This window comes from Lynx canadensis, chromosome A1 (assembly GCF_007474595.2).
Source record: "Lynx canadensis isolate LIC74 chromosome A1, mLynCan4.pri.v2, whole genome shotgun sequence".
In the NCBI taxonomy this organism is placed as follows: Eukaryota; Metazoa; Chordata; class Mammalia; order Carnivora; family Felidae; genus Lynx; species Lynx canadensis.
The window spans coordinates 234,129,841-234,151,976 of record NC_044303.2 but is presented as its reverse complement, the minus strand read 5'-3'; the positions used below and the strand labels follow the sequence as shown (position 1 = coordinate 234,151,976).

Here is a 22,136-nt window from a genome sequence, read left to right as displayed (position 1 = left end):
CATCCCACTACAGTATATTTTGATTTACTTTCCCTCTTCCGGGTCTCTCTCTCTCTCTCTCTCTCTTTTAGTTTACTTATTTTGAGAGAGAGAGAGCAGGAGGGAGCAGGGTAGGGACAAAGAGAGAGGGAGAGCGAGAATCCTAAGCAGGGTCCTCACTGTCAGCACAGAACCTGACACGGGGCTCCATCCCACGAGCCGTGAGATCATGGCCTGAGCCAATATCAAGAGTTGGACGCTTAGCAGGCTGAGCCCCCCAGGTGCCCCTTTCCAGGTCTCTTATATGTGAATACGTGACCTTCACGTAGCTGAAGTCATAGCGTGGGTCTGGGCTTCAATTTTTCCCTTGGGGGTGAACAGATCCTGCCTCATTTCCTGGTCTCGGCCACGATAGGGATCATGACAGCATCCTGGTCTACACCGCCCTGGAGATCACTGGACTTTTTAGGTGGTTTAGTCTGTCACCGTTGCAGCATGAAATTACACGTTGTCCCTAAAAGGCTTTTCTTCTCCTGCGTGATTCTGTCCTCTTCTAATTTCTTAGGAGTGGAATGAAAGGGCCAGAGAACGTGAATGTCTTTTGGCTCCTGATCTTTGCGGTCAAACGGCCTTCCGGAGGCTGTGTTTCGTAGGCACTGACCGCTCCTTCGTCTGTCCGTGTGCTTCTAGGTCACTGAGGAGACAAGCCTCATCCTCCAGACCCTGGGGTACACGTGCACATGTCGAGGAATAATCAACGTGAAAGGCAAGGGGGAGCTGAAGACGTACTTTGTAAACACAGAAATGTCAAGGTCCCTTTCCCAGAGCAACGTGGCATCCTGAGGGGTTGCCTCCACTTCGGCAAGAAGACTGTACTTCCGGGAAGGTACAATGCACTTTCTGACTGCGAGCTTTGTCTCTCGTTTTTGGTGTGCGTGCTCTGTTGTGTCCTATGGAGCCTTTTCAGACTCGTTCCTCTGACCTGGTGGCATACCATTTGGTGTCTGACGTGTCCCAAGATCGCTCTGCCACTTGCACTGTGCTTACTCCTAAGCAGAAGGAAAAGGAGTGTGTGTTATGGGAGAAATGCGCTCAGAGAATTCACAAAGATGACAGAGGTGAAATAAACAAAAATTCTTAAGGCAATAAAACTAGGGGGTGTATATTATCTTCCAGTGCATGTTTTTTTTTTTTTTCCTGGAAAATATGGTAGCTGGCCAACCGCATCCGCTAGTCCGATATTACACAGTATTTGTGAATAATTGATTCCGTCACCCCACATGGAAGTTGACTGTGTTCACCCAGTGTATCTCATCGCCGGCGGCCATCCACGGGACCCACGGTCCTGTCGCCTTGCTCTGTCGTGTCTCGGGCCAGAGGCGTGCAGCCACCCATCACCAGAATTAGTTCTCATAACCTAGGACCAGTTTTGTACCAAACGCGTCCGACGTTTTGATGCCATTGTCTTTTGTAAGGTTGATTCATTAAAAGTTTTACGTACTTTGGTTTATAGTCTGTATCTTTTCCCCCCTTTTCTTCCTTCTCCCGCGGTTTGCTCCACAGCCGAGGTTGGCTTTCCATTCTCCTGACTGACGGTTGTTTCAGAAAGCGCGCCCCCGGAGCAGCCATTGGGAGATCCTTGGGTAATTCAGATGCGGACAAGGCTTGTGAGGTAGACACTTGCTTCTGCCACTCTCTGGAAATGCTCCGAGCGCCCTGTGGCATCTCTAGAGGATATTTTCTGGGGAAAATGTTGTGTGTGCTTTTTTATTTTTTTAAGGTTATTATTTATTTATTTATTTGGAGAAAGAGAGAGGGAGAGAGAGAATGCAGGCAAGGGAGGGGCAGAGAGAGAGGGAGAGAGAGAATCCCAAGCAGGTTCAGCGCTGTGAGCACAGAGCCTGATGTGGGGCTCGAACTCACCAGCCGTGAGATCACGACCTGAGTTGAAATCAAGAGTCGTGCCAGCACACGCCAGCCTGGTGGGGCACCCTTGGCTTCTGTTCATAGCTCAAGGCAGGCGTGTGTGAGAACCGGGGGACCCCAGTCTACCAGGAGCACCTTGTTCTTGGCAACTCAGACCCGAAGCACCGGGCCCTCGTTGGATTCCTAACTGACCGTTTTCTGGCCGTGCGTCTTTGACCACGTCGCTTAATTTCTCTTAGGGGTGTTTCCTCATGGGTAGCTTAGGGGATCAGGTGTGACTGAGAGAGCTAATGACCATGCGAGAGCCTGGCAGGTCCCCAGGGCTTTCTCTTGCCGGTGCCATCCTGCCAGGACTCAGGCTCACGTAAAAGCACTTCTCGAAACTCCTAACTGGCCTTCCTCGCCGAAGTGGGAATACAGCATGATGTGTTCCACGGTCTGCCTCAGTCAGGCAGTGTTGGAGATCTCCAGAAAGGTGACCGGAAGAGGAAACGTAGTATAGGGACGTCTGTTTTCGCTGTCATGGAAACGTGGCCTGGGAGGCCTGGGGTCTCACTGACTTCAGACCAGCCTCCTGTGTCATTTGTAATAATGGTCATCAGCTGCACCTTGTGCGCCCCTCCTTAGAGCCTGCAGCACCCATCCCAGGGCACGTCACCTCCCCTTAGTGGACACCCACAGCTGGGTGATTGGCCAAGCGCCCTCAAGCGTGGCTTTCTGCACCCACCAGGGATATGCTGAATTTGGTGAAAAGAACTCAAAAGGACAGTTGTTTCTTTCCCCTGGAACTGTGTTCCTAGTCTTAACCAAACAGTATACTCTTTTTTTTTAATGTTTATTTAGTTTTGAGAGAGCACAAGCAGGGGAGGGGCGGAGAGAGAGGGGGACGGGGGATCCGAAGCGGGCTCCAGGCTCCGAGCGGTCAGCACAGAGCCCGACACGGGGCTGGAACTCACAAGCCTCGAGATCATGACCTGAGCCGAAGCCGGACGCTCAACCAGCTGAGCCACCCAGGCGCTCCCCCCCCCCCCCAAACAGTACACGTTTTAAAGCAATCAGAGTCATTATCAGAGTCTATCTTGCAGAGGTCTGCACACATACGATCTCTCCGAGTGTGGTCCCCAACCAGCAGCGGCAACACCTCATTTACAGGCCCCAACCCGAGCCTGCCAAGGCAGAGGTCCTAGCCGTGGGGCTCAGCACGTGCACCGTGCTTGGCTAACAAGCCGTCCAGGCGATTCTGGTCCCCGGCCTGAGTCCCCCTGTGCTTTACAAATGAGGAAACCGGTGCAGAGAGGTCCAGGGGCTTGGCTTGTTCGGAGTCTCCCAGGGATCAGTGCCCAAGACGAGCCTAGAATGCAAACCCACCTGCTTCCTACCTCTGAAAGTGTGCCTCCCGGTCAAGGCTCCCTAAGCTCCGGAACTGCACATACCCCTGTGGGCGAACCACGCAGACGAGAGGGCTGCAGCTCACTTAGCCGGCCCAGCGACCTTGGTAGCAAGCAAGCGTCTCTGCTCAAAGCTCTCCCTAACCATCCGTTCTTGCAGAACGCCCTCTCAGTACATTTAATTTTCCCTTGATGCCTGATAAACGAGATCTTCTGAAACCTCCAATTCAGGCCCTGCTTGTTGAAAGTGGAAGGTTCAGGGAGTAGGATCTGGCTTAAACCAGAATTTAGTTCGACACTGATTTATTGTGGTCACGTTCAGATGAAGGCATTTCTTAGAGATGCCTGGTGTTTCTTGGTCGCCAAAGCCGAAGAAAGAGTCGTTTGTAAAAGTTTCCCTACTCCAAAATTTATATATTTTCTATTAGGTTATTACATACGTGGCTTAATGTACCCAAAGGCATTCCAAATAAACTATTCCTAGTTGTTTGGGGGCGGGGTGTGTGGAACTAATAAAAAACACCTATGGCGAAAAAAAATACCATTTTTCAAATGAATAAAGAAACCTGTAGGAGTCACTCAGCCTTGAAATTGTCAACAATTCGGTGTCAAATGCCCTTAGAGCATCAAAACAATAAAACCAGCCATGGGGGAATCAGTATAGAAATTAATTAGATCACCTGCTCATTAACCACTAAGCTGTGGGACATGTAATCACCAGAGGTGAGGGATGATTTCTTTCGAGAGACCCTTTCATTAAAACTATAGCCAGTGTCTTAACACTTGAATAAGTTTCAAATTATCTCCAAAATAAACGTTTCCAACTTGGGTGAGAAGCAGCCGTTCCCAAAATGAAAACGATTCAGAGCAACGGCACTGGCCTCTTTTGTGCCTCCATTAGGACCCCGCTCCGGTGGCCCGGTGATCCCCACAGGCACCGGTCAAGGTCTGGAAATCCCAGTCTGAAGATGAGGAAATGTGGGCTCGCCTAGGGGAGACGACGGGCCCCGTACCGTGCCACTGGAAAATGCAGGAGCCCAATCTTACCCAAGCCTGTTGAACATCAAAGCCCAGTCTCTCTCTTCCCGTGACCTTTGCTTCTCCACTGAGGAGTGACGTCACCTTGCCAGCCATGGGGCCACCCGTCCCAACTAGGGTTTTGCCCTCAATTGTGCAAACTCCTGTTATTTACGGCTCAGACCTCTGTGTTGGGGGGAGAATGTTGTATCTAGACTGCAATTGTCCTGAAAGGCGATTTCATTACACCTCCTCTTGGAGGAAGGAAAACTCAAGAAGCAGCGTGTGCGCCAATAGGCAACAGCGTTTCCATCCTGGTGAGAGAGGGTGTGCAGGCCCCGAGCGCCTCCCCGGGGAGGCAGTGGACAAAGTCACCCGACCGCGATCAAGTGGGAAGTTTTCCTTTTATTCACGTGCCGGCAGTGGCTCAGTCTCGAGCATCATTTCTGAGGATGCGATCCCACGACGTGGTGATCACGGGGTCGTCACCGCAGGCCACGTGAGGGAAAGCGGCCTCAGGGCCCGTCCCCCCCTCCCCACCCCGTCCAGGCGCAAGTGGCTTCAAGCGGGCTCCGTGGCCCCCGTGGCGGGGGAAACAAGGTCCAGGCGCTGCCCGTCTGTGCCACCTGCCGTCCAGGCCACGGCAGGGGCCGTCAGGCTGGAGAAACGTGGCCAAAGCCGGGGCTCTTGATGCCGGGGATGTCGTTCTTCCTGTAGAAGTCCGCCTTCACGAGGTTGGCGCGGCCGTGGTCCCGGTTCAGGGGCTCCACGGGCTGGTGGATGCGTCTCCCATAGACAGAGGACGTCAGCACTGCCACGGGCCGCTGGCGCTCCTGGCGGGGTGACCAGAACACAGGGTCAGCTCCGCCCGCTTGTTCGCACGACCCACCTTGGGTCCTGGAGGCTGTGTCCACCCGGCCCGCTGCACGCCTGCGTCCGGCACACCCGGGTTCCGTGATGCCACGGGGACCTCCTGAACTACGTCACGCCTGCCCCTTGTGCTCAGAGCCCTTCGTTGTCCCCAAGTCTTTCATGTCACCCAGAGGAAAGGCGAAGACGTGGCACAGGGTGCCACGTGCCCTCTGACCTCAGGCTCTGTTCTCCCTCCCGCCCTCCCTCCCTCCCTCCTCCCGCGCTCCTTCTGTCTGCCTGTCTCCCCTCCCGCCTTCTCTCTTTTCCCAAATCTTTCCACCCTCCACCTGTCATCTCCCGACTCCCTATCTCCCCAGCACCCCATCTCCCTGGTTCCCTCTTATCTTTCTGGCCCCCTCATATCTGTGACCCCTCATCTCCCTGGGCCCCCTCACCTCACAGCTCCCCAATCTCCTCGCACTTTCCCTGCCCCCTTAAAAGGCATCATTTCTCTGCATACCTCCCATCGCCACCTGGAATTCAGTTCCTTATTTGTATGACTTCATTTTTCATTTCCTCATAGGAATGTGAGCTCTGAGAGGACAGGGACATTTGTCTTCTCCCCCTAGGCTCAGGGCAGGGCCGGGGGCAGGAGGGGGGGTGGGGGTGCTCAAACTCGGGCCGGGTACAAGCGGGCCAGGCGTGTTCTTAAGACAGGAAAGCACGAGCCTCACTACCCACTTGGAGTGAATTCACATAAACCAAAACAGTAGAAAAAAACTTCATGTCTGTGACTTAAGTAGTAATACTTCAGAGTTCCTCACTTAATTCCACAGTGAAATAAAGTCCCCCTGGAAGTGACCTGGGGCATTCTTTAACAATAGCAGCCCCAGGCCAAACTCTGCTGACAGAGAGAGAGAGAGAGAGAGAGAGAAAGATCCCACTGGAGGCTTCTCCTTTCTGATTTCTGTGTATCATAGAAAAGCTGATATTTACTCAGCACCCGGCTCTTCGTAAACACACTGTCCTCAGATCAGACTCCGCAGAGACGATGTCCGAGTGAGGAAAGGCCCCAAGAAGGTCTCACCGCTAAGGATCTACACAGCCTCCTCAGCCCCGGCCCCTGCTGTGGTACAGACCTCCCTTCCCCAGGCAACGAGCTTTGCTCCTGCCTCTGCTCACACACTGGGGCGGCTGACCACAGGCCAAGCCTGAGCTGTCAGAAAATCGTGCAAAGATAAAGCAGGAGTAGCCCCGTCTGTGAAGGTTCGAGGCCAGTACCTAAACTAGGGTGTGGTTCCCTCCCTGGCAGGGCCGGGGTCCTCCGAAGAGCTGTGACAGCCAGGACTCAGCAGTTAAGCAAACACCCGCTCTATCTGTTGAAAAGAACTTCTTAGTTTTGCCTCATTAAATTAAGTAAACTCAACAACAGAGTCATAAAGACTAATGCTCGGAAACACGACCAGACAGGGAGGCGGTGTCGGCCTAGTGTCAGTGCCGGGCCCGGTGAGGGAGAGAAGGGCGCACGCAGGGGTGAAGGCAGCGCGCCCAGCTCGCTGCGGGATAGACGCACAGGCGCAGCGACTCTGTTCGCGCTTTGTCAACAGCCTGTGTCAACATTACCTCCTCGTTCACGTGAAGCCCCAGGCTTTTTGCATGTTCTCGGTCATCTCGGTGCAACTTCTGATTGTAGCCTGGGCTCTTGTCAAAAATACAGTCATACAGGGAAATGATTCCTGTCTGGGGACAAAAAGAGAAAGAAAGGCACGGGTCTACTGGAGGACTGGGCCACAGAAGCGCTCCGGGACACCGGCAGCCAGGCCTCTCCCCTGATGGACGGTGGAGACGTGCAGTTTCCCATCTGCACTGAGCATGTGCTTGGGAAGGTCACCCCAGAGCACCCACCATGACCAGAGCAGGAGGCCGGGCCCCCTGCCAGTGAAGCAGGTCCTCCAGAGGCCCAGTGAGGTGGGGACATCTCCGTGGCTCTTTTCCTGCACCTCCTACAGATCCCTCCTTGACCTTGACCCAGGCGCACAGCCTTAAAGTAACAGTGACCCACTCAATATGTGTTTTCTCCTCATCGCCACCCTTCTCATAGTTCTCAGATTTCCTACAATAAGCTTGCACTGCGTTAAAAACTTAACCGTAGCCAAACACTGGACAATACAATTAAACAGAAATATCCCTAAGTTCCTAGCCAACAGGTGGGCACCTAGTACAAATCTGTCTCCGGAGAGACGGAAATATTTCTTTAATCAGATGTGGTAGCTCTTATGAATGTAATTCATGAATGCATGACTATATTTATTTTTCATATGATATATACATATGTATAGTATTTGCACACGTATCAGGCATATGTATACAAGGCGCGTGCATACACAGCTTTGATGCATTAGGAAAGGATCCCGTTTCATTCGTCCACTGTTCCATCCCAGGTTTCTCTTCGTACAAAAATCCGTCTGCCTCATATGGGACCTGATTAAAAGGGAAAGAGATCCACGTGTCAGCTCCTCTTTGATCTTGACCCGCAAGTCAGGCCTGGCCTTTCTGCTCCCGCGTCGAGGGCCGGGTGCCTTGAACCCTCCAGCAGCAAACCCAGGCACGCCATGCCGCCGGCATTTGGGGGTACAGGGTAGCTCACCTGTGCTCGCTCGCTCGCTCGCTCTCCCCGGGAGCGACGCTAGGAGCAATCCTCTGAGCGCAGGACTCGGAAGCAGAAGGTAAACAGCGCCAGGGACGCACATGTGCTTAGTCTGTTGGAAGGCACGGGCAGCCCACTCTCGCCGGCTGGGACTCAGAGTAGCTGGTAGCAATGGAAGTGACCACATGTCATTTCCCACCCTGACACCTCCCTCACAGGTCCCGTCCCGCGCACACGCACCGCTCCTGCCCGGGAGGTGGAAAGCTCAGGCACGTGGCCACCGTCCTGGTGCAGTGAACCATCTAGTACGGGAAACAAGGCGAGCTTTCGGGATTATTGTCTTAGGTTCCTAAGAATTCCAGTGGCGACAAGCCTGAGGCACGTATTCAGCGGCTGCTGGAATCCTGGCTTATAAGTGCAGACTCACTCTGAGCCACTTGGGGGCAGGGCACCTGGCTTGTGGAGTCTGAGCCCCGGTGGTCATTTAATGAGGTCACCATGCAGGAGCTTCTTGTTGGCATCGTCTTCTATCACCTGTGGGCCCCTGGGTCTGTCCACGCACTGGGTTGGCTGGCCTTGGCCTTCACTTGTCCTGAAGGCCGCCTATGGGATAGCTCATCTACCCAGGGTCCGAAAAACAAAAAGCCCAATTCAGCGGGGAGGTGCTACGTTCTTCAGCATTTGCTGTTGCAAAACTTGGCTAGCTGTTTGGGAAGAACAATAAACTTGGATCTTCACGTCGCATTAGAGTCAAAAGTAAATTCTGGACGGGTTAGAAAAATATGGGAAGAGAAAATCCATAAGGGACTTCCTACGCGTCAAAGCATTGGGGAAAATGTCACAAAGAAAATATCAATCACTTGGGTTATATAAAAATCAGACATTTGATAATCAAATAAAATTAAGACAAAAAAAAAAAGCCCGTAGGAAGGATAGAGAAATCTCAGTATCTTTAACATGCAGTGTAGGATGTCTGCAGAAGGAGACGCTGACGGCTGGGAGCTGGCTTCTAGCCTGGAGATGGTGAGCAAGCTTTGCAGCATTTTTAGGGAAGCCACCAGGCCAGAGGGCTCTGCAGTGACACAGGAGAGGCTCAGGTACACCACACGCTCTGCCAGGATGGCGGGACATAAATCCCCCAAAGGGGCATTCTGGCCTTTGCAAGGGGAGGCGCCTCCACGCAGACCCTTCCTTTTGGGGTTCAGAGCTACTGGCCAGGTCCGGCTGAGGCCAGAAGGCCGACCCGGACAGTGACTGAATGCCCCATCACCCCCACAGCACCCCTTTCCACACAGGAACTGGAGCTGGGATCGTGGTCATGATGTGGCTGTCACATTGTGGCCCGGATCCCGCCTGGCCTGGCGGACCCCGTGCATTGGGTGTGTTTCAGGGACGGCAGCTCCGGTCTGTAACAGAAACACCTGCTGCCCGGACTGAGCACCTGGGTGGCAGCTGTACCCTCAGATCTCTGGGCCACGGTCTGCACCCACGATCTCTGGGCCATCGGTTCCCGCCCGGCTCCATGTGGGTGACCAGCAGCCCCCAGGCCTGAGGGACAGCCCTGCCAGCGGGGGCCAGGGGGAACAGGGGCTCCTCCGGGACCTACTGGCTCGCGCTGTCCTCCTGTGCAGGTGGTTCCCATGCAGGCCTGACCCTCCCGAACGGAGTCAGCCCCCTGGAGGTCCTGGACGTGTCCTGGGAGCCGGACTCCGAGGACAGAAGAATGAATACCGGAAGTGAGTGAGAAAGCGATCAGTGCTTCCTGAATGAGGGAGGCAAGGTTGCCTCACTTTGTTCCCTGCGCTGGGGAAGCCCCCCGTGGCGAGCTGTCCACGTTCTCGGCTCCCCGAAAATACTCCACACAAGCAGCGCTGGGAGAAGCCATGTGCCTCAGTTCCCCTGAGTTGCTCACCAGAATCCTGTCTTGCCGTATGTTAGAGCAGTCTGTGTGAGGGCTCCCTGCACCCATGGGGTGTGATCGGAGTCTCTCTTTCTCCCCTTTGCAGCGATTTTGCCTACTTACTACTTTCTAAAGTAAAAATGAATTGTTCTATCACCGAAAAATAAGGGGGAGAAATCGACCGGCAGGCAGCCTCACTGAGCAACGTGACTGTCCGTCGTCAACTTCTCATCAAACTGAAAATCTGTCTTTTTTTTTTTTTTTTTAATTTTTTTTTCAACGTTTATTTATTTCTGGGACAGAGGGAGACAGAGCATGAACGGGGGAGGGGCAGAGAGAGAGGGAGACACACAGAATCGGAAACAGGCTCCAGGCTCCGAGCCGTCAGCCCAGAGCCCGACGCGGGGCTCGAACCCACGGAGCGCGAGATCGTGACCTGGCCGAGGTCGGACGCTCAACCGACTGCGCCACCCAGGCGCCCCTGAAAATCTGTCTTTTGCTAAATTTTAATTATTCATCTTTCTTCTTTCCTTTTGTCTTTCATTCCTTTACGGTTGGAAGCACAATGACACGAATGAAAGCCAGTCTGGATTTAGATGCTATCACAAAACAGAGCTTCTGGGTTTACTATTACTTTGCTATTAAAATCTCTCCAGAGATTTCCTCTCTCAAGCACGATGTTGAGCAAACGAGCCCATTTGCTGCCTCTCTGGTAATCTCCCTTTGCCCCTTTGCATTTTGAGGGTCGTTAAAACGTAGCATGATCTCATTCTGGTCGTGCTGTCTGATGGCTTGCCTTTGGTCCCCTCCCTCGCCCCCCCCACCCCACCCCCGAGACTGGAAATAAACTCATTAATTAAACAACAGCAGGGGATACACAGGGAGCCACAGAGGGGCGAGGCTCCAGGACAGGAATAGGGAGTCCCTGCCTTGGAGGAGACCGCAGGCTGAGACTGGAAATAAACTCATTAATTAAACAACAGCAGGGGATACACAGGGAGCCACAGAGGGGCGAGGCTCCAGGACAGGAATAGGGAGTCCCTGCCTTGGAGGAGACCGCAGGCTGAGACTGGAAATAAACTCATTAATTAAACAACAGCAGGGGATACACAGGGAGCCACAGAGGGGCGAGGCTCCAGGACAGGAATAGGGAGTCCCTGCCTTGGAGGAGACCGCAGGCTGAGACTGGAAATAAACTCATTAATTAAACAACAGCAGGGGATACAACAGGGAGCCACAGAGGGGCGCCCAAAGTACGGGGGGCACCAGCCAGGAAGGATCGGCTCCCGCCTGGGATCACGCGGGATGGGGACGTTGCTGAACTCATCGTAGGGGGCGCTGCACCACTGTGGCCGGAGTCCCAGGGCAGCCACCTCCCTGGGTGCTGTGGGTTGAATTGCACCACCCCCCCCCCCAAAATTCCTATGTTGAAGTCCTGACCCCCAGGATCTCAGAAGGTGATTTAGAAATCAGGACGCCGAAAACGTAGTTAAGACGTGGTCATACCTAATCCACAGCACTGGTGTCCTTATAAAGGAAGCTCAGAAACAGACACTGATACACAGGGAGAGAGAAGATGACACAAGGAGACACAGGGAGGAGATGGCCATCTACAGACGAATGAGAGTGGCCTGGAACAGACTCTCCCTCATGACCCTAGAAGGGGCCAACCTTGCCGCCACAACTGATTGGACTCCTGGCCTCCGGAACTGGGAGACGATAAATTTCTGTGGCTCAAGCCCCTGGTTTGTGGCGCTTTGTTATGGCTGCTCCGACACCCATACTTGGTGGTCATGTTTTGAACAATGGAAGGTAAGAATGGAGTTAAAACAAAGGGCACTGCAGTGGGGCCGGAGACCCAATCCCAGAGCGCTGAGCTCCGGGTAAACTGAGTCGGTAAACCACTCAACCCAGACAACCGGCTTGGTAGCCATCACCAATGGCTCTATTCTGCTCTGCTCCCGACTCCGCAGAGGATGAATCTCTGCTCCTTTGGGCGAGTTAAGCCATGTGGCCAGATCTAAGCAATGAACTATGAGCGGGGGGTCACATGGGACTTCTCAGGCAGAAGCCTTTGGGGATTCCAGAAGCTTCCACAGCAGTTGCTGAGTGACTATCCTGGGCAGAGCCATCCCTCTGATCCCCGTTGGACATTTAACATGAGAAGTGAGTCTTACTTAGGACATTGAGACTTTGGAGGCTGTTGTTTACGTTTCTCATGCCTACCACAAGCAGTCCTGGCCTACAGTCTACAAGGGCACATCTCCCCGGTTGTGCACTTCTGGGGTTCCCCGTGCCTCCTACCAGACACTACACGCGCTCTGCCACAAACGACTGGGGTAAGATTCCCAGCAAACGGGGACCCGAATCCTTTCTTTTCTCCTCCCTTTCAGACCATTCAGATATAAACGGACTCTCCATTGTTGGTTCAAGCCAGGTAAATTCTGCAAGAAAGAAAGAACTAAGAGAAAGGAAATCAATACATTTCCATATGGCACTCAGGCAGGGGTAATATTATGTGCTCACCAAACACATGGCCTCTTCCAGAATAAACAGAAGTCTGCAGTGGCCAGTTTCCATCCCACTTACTAGTTCTGGCAAAGAATTGTGGGGGAAGCCAATGGGCATCACCTTCTAGGCTTGGTCCATAAAAGCTCTCGTGTGTGCCCTCCATGCTGTCTCTCCATGCTCTTTGGCCAGCAAGTTCAAAGGATCCAGTAAAGGACCGCAAGATCCCAAAGATCCCCAGGCCCTGGCAACAGTGGAACCACTAAAAAGGAGGAATCTAGTTCCCCAGTTACTGTATTAAGCAAGCTGGGGGGTGCCTGGGTGGCTCAGTCGGTTGGGCGTCTGACTTCGGCTCAGGTCATTATCTTGAAGTTCGAGCCCGCGGCGGGCTCTGTGCTGACAGCTCAGAGCCTGGAGCCTGCTTCAGATCCTGTGTCTCCCTCTCTCTCTACCCCTCTCACTTGTGCTCGGTCTCTCTTTCTCAAAAAAATACATTTAAAAAATATTAAAAAAAAAAAAAAAAGAAAGAAAGAAAGCTGGGCTGGGGATCTGGGTGGTTCAGGTTAAGCGTCCGACTTCGGCTCAGGTCAAGATCTCATGGCTCATGAGTTCGAGCCCCGTGTCGGGCTCTGTGCTGACAGCTCAGAGCCTGGAGCCTGCTTCAGATTCTGTCTCCCTCTCTCTCTGTCCCGCTTGCACTCTGTCTCTCTCTCTCTCAAAAATAAACATTTAAAAAAATTTAAAAAAAAAGAAGAAGAAGAATTAGAAGTCCAGGCAGGAGAAACACACACATTGGGCTATATGTGAAAAAGAAACACACTTTTGGTGATGTGTTATATGCATAAGGCCAGTGGTGGGCTTAGGTTAACCAGCCACTCTCTGGACAAAAAAGACCCAGTGTGGCATTTGCCAATTCCTGCAGTCTAAGCATTCTCACCGTGGCCAATTTCAGGCTTCCAATTGAATGCAGAGTTCAGACGAAATGCTACAAATTGGCTCTTTGTTGTGAGCATGAGCAGACTGAGATAGAGGACACACGGGTGGTTAAGGCTCTCGGGGTTCAAGGTCCATTTGTTCCCAGAGCACAGCCCAGCCCACCTTGACTAAAACAGTAATCAAGCTATGATCGGGCTTGTTCGTTTCCTCTCTTCGGGGGCACGGTACTGTTACCTCTCCTCTTGAGGCTTCCAGTCACTGTTTGCCTACCCAGAGCTGTGCAACCTCCTCGTAAAAACAGAAATTCCCGAGGCGATCCAAAGGGTTTCCTTTGATTCATAAGGGCCTCATTTTACTTCTGATAAGTCCAGTGCTTGTCCTTGGGAGTCCAGCGGTATGTGAAGCTTAATGAGGACATCTTCATTAATTTTAACATCATTCAAAAGTCTATTCTCAGAAGGAGTGTAGCTTGTCGAGGACAGGACGTGCTAGTTCTTTTAAGAGGACAATACTCAGCTATTCTCTTTGGTTCCTCTGTGGCAAAGGTTCTGTTTCCTCTCCTGGTGCATTAGGATCACGAGTTTGGGGAATTTTCAGAAACTTTCCAATAACCTGAACATTTTAACAATTTAATAAGAATCCTATCATATCATAAGAAGTCTTGATAAGGCATCATCTTCACTACTTTTTAATTTTATATTTATTTTTTGAGCGAGAGAGTGAATGGGGGAGGGGCAGAGAGCGAGGGAGACAGAGAGAATCTTTTTTTTTTTTTTAATTTTTTTTTTTCAACGTTTATTTATTTTTGGGACAGAGAGAGACAGAGCATGAACAGGGGAGGGGCAGAGAGAGAGGAAGACACAGAATCGGAAACGGGCTCCAGGCTCCGAGCCATCAGCTCAGAGCCCGACGCGGGGCTCGAACTCACGGACCGCGAGATCGTGACCTGGCTGAAGTCGGACGCTTAACCGACTGCGCCACCCAGGCGCCCCAGAGAGGGAGAGAATCTTAAGCAGGCTCCACGCTCAGCACGGAGCCCGACTCGGCGCTGGATCCCAAGACCCCGCGATCACCTGTGCCGAAATCAAGAGTCGGACGCCCAACCCACGGGGCCACCCAGGCGCCCCCTTCACGACTTCACTACGATGGATCTGCTGGCGGGGGTTGTGCCCCAAACCTACCCTTGAGCTGAAATGAACCAGCGCCTCCCTCTGGGTGTGTTTCATCCTGGAAGTGTGCTCCAGGTCAGGGTTCTGCATCAATCAGTCTGTCCACTCACTTTGTCTCCAAGAGGAGACTCGGAGCCAGCTGTTCTCTCTTCCACTGACACCAGCCCCCCACCGCCCTCCTCTGCCCCCCATCCCTGGGTCCCAGCTGTCCACATCACAGGAGGAAGGGTGAGCCACGGGGGCTGCCGCTCGAGTCGAAGCTGTTCCTCTTGGCCAAATATATTGGAGATAATGCTGCTCCTCTTCTTGTGTCATTGTGCTCCTTAAACGGGGACAGTTTTGGAAAAACTGTCTGAGATGTATTATGACATGCAAAGAACAAGCTGCAAATATACATGCGCAGTTGTGTGATCTGTGTGTGAACATGTTCTTGTAAACAAAGTTAGACACCTATCCGTGCATTCGTATGCACCCGGCGGAAAGCCACGCACCACGTGGTCACATGGGTGGTAGGAACACTGACTCCACCCTCTGGGTGTTTCCGTCCTGCTTCCCTGGGGTGACCTGCCTGCCGCTTGCTACTCTCTACCTGCCCTGGAGGAAGAGGTTCAGCCCCACCCCTACCAAGGGGCAGGTCACTGGACAGGGAAGACACAGCCAGCCCGGATTCAGGAGAAGCAAGGGCATCTACTCCCAATTTTGATCCCTGAGGAGCAGCTCAAGGCCAAGGATACCCGAAAAGGCAGATAATCCCAAACGGGACCTCTATTTAGTCTCAGGGACTGATCTTGTGACTTGGTTTTAAAAGCCACCCAGGTGGCTCAGTTGGCTAAGTGTCTGACTCTTGATATCAACGCAGGTCATGATCTCATGGTGGTGAGATCGAGCCCCTGGATGGGCTCCGTGCTGGGCTTGGCTCTCTCTCTGCCCCTCCCCCCTGCTCGTTCGCTCAAAACTAAACATTTTTTTAAAAATCCACATCCCATTTATTCCTCTTGCGTTCATGCAGCAGGTACTTACCAAGCACCAACTATGAGACGGGCACTGTTCAGGCCGCTGAGGACAGAGAGCGATTGCCGTCCTTATGGAGCTCATAGTGTAGTGGGAAGAAAAGGCAGCAAGATAATTAAGTAAACCTTCAGGGGCACCTGGGTGGCTCAGTTGGTTAGGCGTCTGACTTTGGCTCGGGCCACGATCTCGCAGGTTCCTGAGTTCAAGCTCCGCATCGGGCTCCCTGCTGCCAGCCTTTCATTGCAGAGCCTGCTTGGGATCCTCTGTCCTCCTCTTTCTGCCCCTCCCCGGCTTGTGGTCTCCCCTCGGCTGCATCCAGTGAAGGGCAGATGGGCGATCAGGAGGGTAAAGAAAGAGCCCCTAGCCTCTGTGTCTCCATCACACACGGACGAGGAAAGTCAGCTAATCTCCCTAAAGCTAAGGTGGGGCTTTCTGAGCAAAGCTTCACGCAAGACAGGCTGTCCACACTGCAGCTCACCACGAGAGAAAGCATATTCTAAAACCCCCTAAGAATTCTTTTTTAATGTAGCTCTGAGACTTTGCGAAATTTCATCAAATCTTCCGTAAAAGGGCATTGTCCTTCGACTTAGCTTTTCCATTTCAGTAGCAGAAATGTTGCACGAGGCAGAAGAAGGAAAAAAGGAATTCAAAAACCTCATTGAACTGAATCTGCCTTGCTGCCTCCTGAACAGTATTTTATAGGAAAAGCCCACACTGCTAGAGGCCCCTCGGGAGCCGTGCAGGAGTTGATCACATTTTAGCTGGCAGCTTTAGATGACAAATTTGTCTCAGGATCCAAGGCATTACTGGGGCTTTAAATAAGCATGCCGCATTGAGGGCCTTAACTTTGGGGTCTCCCAGGGGGAGACCCCATAGATTAGAAACCACCAGAATGACTCTCAGATTACCTGCCTCACCTGTGTATGCCTCTGACAGCAATCAGGGGTGCAGGATGTAAGACACTGGCTGGGAACCAAACCTCAGGGACAAGAAACTAATAATCACTAACAAAAGCGAATAATAGCTCTGCTTACATTGGGCTTACTATGTGCCACTTCACCTCTATTAATTAAACTAATTGTCATTACTGGCCCCGTGAAGCTGGTACTGTTTCATAGATGGGCAAAGTGACCCAAGGAGATTGTGCCTTGCGCAATCTGCACAGCTAGGAACGCGGAGTCAATATTTTTACCCAAGACTTGTTGGCCTGTGCTAACTAATTAATTACTAGATGTGTCACACGGTAATTGACTGAAGAGCTATTCTGCCCTTTGTCTTCTCAGCTTCGAGTAGGACCCAGATTTACAATTCACTTAGGGGCAGCTGAGTCCTCTAGCAAATCTGTGATACCAAATTCGTCTTCAGTCCAAATGATCTCATGGTAGAGAATCAGCCTCTGGAGTTCTGCAGCTGATTAAACACTAGTTCATACAATCCCCAGGGGGACATTATTACCATTGGTGGCTGTCTTGCAAATATACTTCCAAATGCCTTTTGTTTTTCTTGATGCTTTTAAGGGCTATTTTATTTAGGTGTTAATATTTCTGCTGCATCATTTTCTTCCGCGTGACACCGAAGGCCTGAGGATTTGAAATTGCCTGTGACTCCAGCTATCAAGACTGTACTAATTTTTTTTTTCTTAAAACCCGCTTTGCATTATTTGTTCTAAGGCCCTTTCCTACCTTCCAGGTACAGTAATATACTGGAGCAGGGGTTTTCTATCAAGATACAGATAGTCACTGCTTTAGCCTTTCAGGTCACATGGTTTCCAACTCTGCGTGTGGCCATAGATAATACTAAGCGAATGGGCATGGGACCTTGTTGTAATAAAACTTCATGAAAATGGACTCTGGGCCAGATTTGGCCCAGGGGCCTCTGTGTGTTGAACCCTGAATTCAAGCAGCATACTTCTTACCTACCCCTGATCTCTCTCCAAATACAGAGCCCTGGGCACCTTGTATATCAGGCACCTCTCTGCATCTTGGCCCCAGAGAGGCAGAGTCACGTATCAGATTGGTGAACCTGCCAAGTTCAACTCTGCTTCTTTTCCGTTGGCAATGGCTGGCCCACAGTGGGCGGGGGTTCAGCTCTGCTTTTTCTGGGGCCCACACACAGCTGCAGTGGCTGGGTAGGATTCAGAGCTTCTGTGTCCACAACCCATTTTTGCCCAGAGACCTTAGCAGTAACCTGCAACCTGGGTTTTAGTCTCTGATAAATATGTATCCTGAACCCCATCCACTTTAGTCTTCTATCTTATTTCTGAATAGCCTCAAAGTGGTACTTAACAGGCCTCCTCAGCGGTACACACAAAACGGTGTATTGTGAATTTTTTCATTTTGTCAGGAAGCCAGACAAGATTTATGTTCTCTCAATAAAACAGCACGGACCATCTTAAAACATGAAGATTCCTGGCTTTTTGGCTGTTTCTCTCATGCTGTGCGGTAATGCTCTGCCTGAATCATAAATTGGCAATGATACAGGTTTTGCATACTTAAATTGTAAAATTCATTTAATAAATGAAATTATTTACAGATAAAGTTCTTTCAAAACATATCACTCATGGGAGGAAAACAGGAGGTCCGTGGTGGCAGTGAGGTTGGGCACTGTTGCCCTAAATCCACCCCAGCATTAATTCCCAGTGGACGTTCAAGCCAAGAGTGCACCGAACAGGGATGCGCAGAATGGCCACAGATGTCCCTTTCTTCCTTCTGTCCTTCAGTCCTTCCATATTGCTCAGAGCCGAGTGGAGAGGAGCTAACTGATACAAGAGAGCCTCCTGGCCAAGGTCGTGTGTTAGTTTGCTCAGTCTGCCAAAACAGAGCACCCAGACTTGGGGGGGGGGGGTTAAACAGGAGAAATGTACTATCTCACAGTTCTGGTGGCAGAAAGTCTGAGATCAAGGTATGGGCAGGGCTCCCTCCTCCCGAGGGCTGTGCGGGAAGAAGCTATTCGCGGCTCCTCTCCTTGCCTTGTAGAAGGCCGTCTTCTCCCTGCCTTTCCCTTCATCTTCGATCTATGCATGTCATGTCCCCTTTCCATAAGGGCGCCGGTCATACTGGATGAGGGCCCCCCCCCCCACCAATGACCTCACTTGAATCTGATTACCTCTGTAAAGACCCCGTCTCCAAATAAGGTCACATTCTGAGGTGCTTGGGATTAGGACTCTAACATAAGAATTTTAGGGGGACACAATTCAACCTGTAACAGTTGTCTAAACTAGAAGCTTCTGCTTTTGTTTGTAAGGGTAAGCTCCATGACATTCTGTTCTCTGACATTTCACGTGTGACAAGTCCCTGAATGCGTGCAGACCTGATCCGGATGGGGGTTCATGTGGGCTCTATGGGTGATAGGTGGGGAGAAGAGAAGGAAGGTCATTCCGTGCGGACACCTTACACATCAGGAGGGAAAGACCTCCTTCTTCCTAGGCACTTGGCTAACCTATACCCTCTCTGAGCCACTCACTGTCCCCGCAGGCTGAGCGACCCCAGAGATCCTTTTAATAATGATGTCCCTGCAGCCTGAACTGCAAGAAACATCGGAGACATTTAGGAAAAACAGCTTGACGAGAGCAGTCGTCGACTCCTGACAAGCTCTGAATTTGCTTCTCTTCCTCGGGCTTCTCCCCCTGCTTTGGCTGCATGGTGGCCCGTCACAGACCAGCAGGCTTTTCTCATGAGTCGCGTGTGCCCGCTGGAGCCAGGCCAGAATCTGGTGCGGCCTCCCTGTCCTGCTCTCCCTGTAGGATGGCCAGGACTGCCTGTGGTTATCTTCGGTTTGCAAGAGGGCCCTCCAAGCGCGGCGTCGGTACCCTGGACTTTCTGGGCGCAGTCGCTGCAGTGAGCGCTTTCAGGCAGAGCCCAGAGGGAGTCCTGACCCACCAGCTGCGCAGCCCAGGTCTCCTGAGACCCTCCTCCAGATCCTGAGCAGAGGGGTCGATCAGCCTGCGCTCCGGTCGCTCCGGGTCGTAGTACTAGAAGCCCAGCGGGTCCCAATCCCTTACCCAAAGAGCACCGGGACCCTAACCTATCCCCAAATAGCTCAGAAAACGCGGCTGAGCATTCTGGCACCCCACCCTCATCCCAGCTGAGCATGCCTCCCACAACACACACACCGGGCTCGGCCCGTGCCCACCTCTAGGTGAAGGGTGGGAGGAGGTGTCACCTGACTCTTGTGGTCATGGTAGCTGCTCTCTTTGGGGTCTACGCACCCGGGAGGAAGGCCCTCTCCCACCCTCCTTCCCCCTGTGACCCTGATGCCCCCTTAACCCGTCTCCTCTCTGCTCGCCCAGGTGTCCTCACAGACTGTAGAGCCCTCCCCGGCCCCCACCCCTCCCCCCTTGCAACCCCGACCCCAGAGTCCCACCCCAGAGTTGCAGCCCAGACTCTGGGACTTCCTCCCCCAAAGTGTAGCTCCGACCTCTTGCAGCCCCGCCCCCATCCCGCCTCTCCTCCAGCCCCCTCCCCTGCTCTGCAGCCTTGCCCGCATTCCCTCTACCCACCCCGCACCTCCATTCCGCTCTCGGGCTAAGACACCCGCCTCCACCCTCCCTCTCCTGCAACCCCCTCCCCCCCATTCGCTCCTCCCTCTCATGTGAAGCCCCGCCCCATCCCCTCCCCCCCTCCCTGGCAACTAAGCCCCGCCCCAGGCCCTCTCCCCCTCGGCTCTCCCTGGCGGTGAAGCCCCGCCCCATCCCTCCCGCCCCTCCCGGCCAGTGAAGCCCCGCCCGCCCCCTTCCCGCCTCTCCTCCTGCCGTCTCCCAGTCTCCACAGCCCCTCCGACTCGCCGCCCCGCGCCCAGACGCGCAGCCCCTCCCTAGGGCGGCTCACCTTGCCCAGGCGGTAGTAGTAGCTGTGCTCCTTGGGGTCCAGGCGCCGCGGCGGGACGTAGCTGAAGGCGGAGAGCGCCGAGAGGGGCAGCGGCCGGGGCTTGATCCGCAGCGTGGCGGCGGTAATCTCCTCGTCGTCGTCCTCCATGCCACCCCCGTCCAGCGCCCCCGCGGTCGGTCCCGCCCGCCGAGGGCCCGGCGGGCAGCTGGGAGCCCGCGTTCGGCGTCGCCGGGAAACCGCGTCCCTTCGGGGCAGGCCCCTCCCCCTCCCCGCTCCTCCCCGCTTCCGACCCCACCCCTCCTCCTCCCCCACTCCGCTCTTCCCCGGCCCACTTCCCAGCCCCGCTTCTCCGTCCTCAGGCACCCCCAGCCAAGCCCCGGGTGTTTCCTCGCAGGTGCGTCCCTCGAGTCCGAGCTGCAGACGGGGTTCCCGGGTGGGAGACGCCTCTGGGATCAGCGCCTTCCAACCCGCTGACCCCTCCCCGCGCAGCGTCAGACCCCTCACCCAGACCACTCATTTGTGGGGCAGTTTGACCGCGCACCTGCTACGTGCGGGCGTTGGAGGTGCAACCTTGAACCGAGCCGCGGGCGTCCACCTGGAGCTCGCAGTCCGCTGATAGAAGGGAAAAGACCAGTGACTTGAAGAGAATAGAGCAGCGCCGCCCAACAGCGACATAGTGGGAGCCGCACACGTAATTTAAAACTTTCCGGTCCCCTCTGAAAAGGTAAAAAGACACAGGTGAAATGCATTGTAACAATATATTCATTTTACTCGGTGTGTCCAGCACATTGTCACTTTAACACGTGGCCCCAGCCACAGTTCGAGGGCTGCGTGGCCGCATGTGGCTAGTACTTAGGGTGCTGCCAGGGAAGGCGTGAGGCTCCCGGGAATCAAATCCGCGGCCCTGGTTGGAGCGCGAGCGCCCCTCTGCTAACAGGGTCAAGTTGTCTCTAGATCTGCCGGCTGGTTCTGGAGGCCCTTGGCTGAAAGTTCAGGGCGCAGAAACTCGTGATTTCATAAAAGTTAGGAGGGGAAGGGCAACATGATGACAAAAGCTGGGGAAGTACTTTAAGCAGGGTGCCTGGCAAAGGCCAGCCTCCGTGAGGAGGTGATGCTGGAGCAGAACTGCGAGAAGGAGGAGCCAGACTTGTGGAAGTCTTCCAGAAAGTGCCTTCCAAGCAGAGGGAAGGGCAGCTGTGGGGCCCCTGGGGCAGACCAATCTTGATGTGCTCCAAAGGCAGCAAGAAAAGAGGGTGACGGAGTCTCAGAAGGGGATGTGGGAAATAAGCCCATCGACCAGTCAAAGGAGGGCTGTGTAAACTGGGAGCACAGCCAAGGGAGGCCACCCGACACGTTCTTGCCAGAGGGCGTCTGATGGACAGGCAGGCAGCCCGCGGCTACAGCAGACAATATATCTCCTAGCCCGCCAGGCCCTCCCCTGGCTCCTCATTGGCTGAGCACTGCAGAGGTTACAGCCTTACCGGAAGTCGCCTATGCCCCCCGTAAGGCAAAAAGTCTGATTAGAGCAAATGTACATTTCCGGAGGTGACGCAGAGACTTCCAGTCCCTCCTCCCTGTTCTTTGGCGCATGCTCATTGCAAAGCTTGTGAAAATAAGCCCGCAAAGCAGAAAGGGGAAGAACTAGGAAGAGAAGACTTAGGGTTTGGGACTCCGTGGGGGGGGGGGGGGGGGGGGGGGGTTTCGTGCATATTTCTAATACGTTGTAAATGGCACAGCTTTTATTTGGTATTTCTGAAAATGAAGCATCTCCCTTACTTCTCACAGAGGACACTGGAGGAAGTGAAGGAGGACAGGTAGGCAGGGACCAGATGCAGATCTCTCAGGACGCCCTCTACCTTCTGATCCCCCCTCTTAATAGGAATCTCTTGTCTGCAATTCCTTATGCAGGCTGGTGGTTAGAGACCTCTCAGTCCAAGGCACAATGTGGCATCTCTCTGTGAGGTCTACTCGCGTCCC

At 53.3% G+C, this 22,136-nt stretch overlaps 2 protein-coding genes across 4 annotated transcripts in view; one reads left to right on the top strand and one right to left on the bottom strand.

Moving 5' to 3' along the window:
- ADCY2 (adenylate cyclase 2) overlaps positions 1–1,484 on the top strand; it is a 404,823-nt gene extending 403,339 nt beyond the window's left edge. Inside the window, 1 exon segment of the mRNA XM_030332755.1 lies at positions 670–1,484. Coding sequence (XP_030188615.1) covers positions 670–822 — 153 coding nt within the window. The 3' untranslated portion in view covers positions 823–1,484.
- A 1,440-nt stretch (positions 1,485–2,924) lies between these two features.
- On the bottom strand, positions 2,925–20,382 carry CA1H5orf49 (chromosome A1 C5orf49 homolog). 3 transcript variants are annotated; one of them, XM_030332743.1, is made up of 5 exons: positions 20,160–20,248; positions 7,810–7,971; positions 7,547–7,643; positions 6,786–6,902; positions 2,925–5,143 (listed from the first exon to the last, which is right to left on the bottom strand). In XM_030332743.1, exons 3-5 carry the CDS (start codon positions 7,634–7,636, stop codon positions 4,964–4,966), a joined length of 387 nt encoding a protein of 128 aa, XP_030188603.1. In that variant the 5' UTR covers positions 7,637–7,643; positions 7,810–7,971; positions 20,160–20,248; the 3' UTR covers positions 2,925–4,963. The 3 variants fall into 3 exon arrangements, with proteins under 3 accessions (XP_030188603.1, XP_030188596.1, XP_030188588.1); XM_030332736.1 differs by lacking the exon at positions 20,160–20,248 and having other exon boundaries at positions 7,810–9,999; XM_030332728.1 differs by lacking the exons at positions 7,547–7,643; positions 7,810–7,971 and having other exon boundaries at positions 20,160–20,382.
- Between the last annotated feature and the right edge of the window lie 1,754 nt (positions 20,383–22,136).

Excerpts from the sequence above, each read along its gene's own strand:
- CA1H5orf49 (XM_030332728.1), bottom strand. The coding sequence starts at position 20,306 with ATGGAGGACGACGACGAGGAGATTACCGCCGCCACGCTGCGGATCAAG. Across the intron at positions 6,903-20,159 it reads ACTACTACCGCCTGGGCAAG|ACAGGAATCATTTCCCTGTA; the intron begins GTGAGCCGCCCT and ends TTTTGTCCCCAG. Across the intron at positions 5,144-6,785 it reads GGCTTCACGTGAACGAGGAG|GAGCGCCAGCGGCCCGTGGC; the intron begins GTAATGTTGACA and ends TCACCCCGCCAG.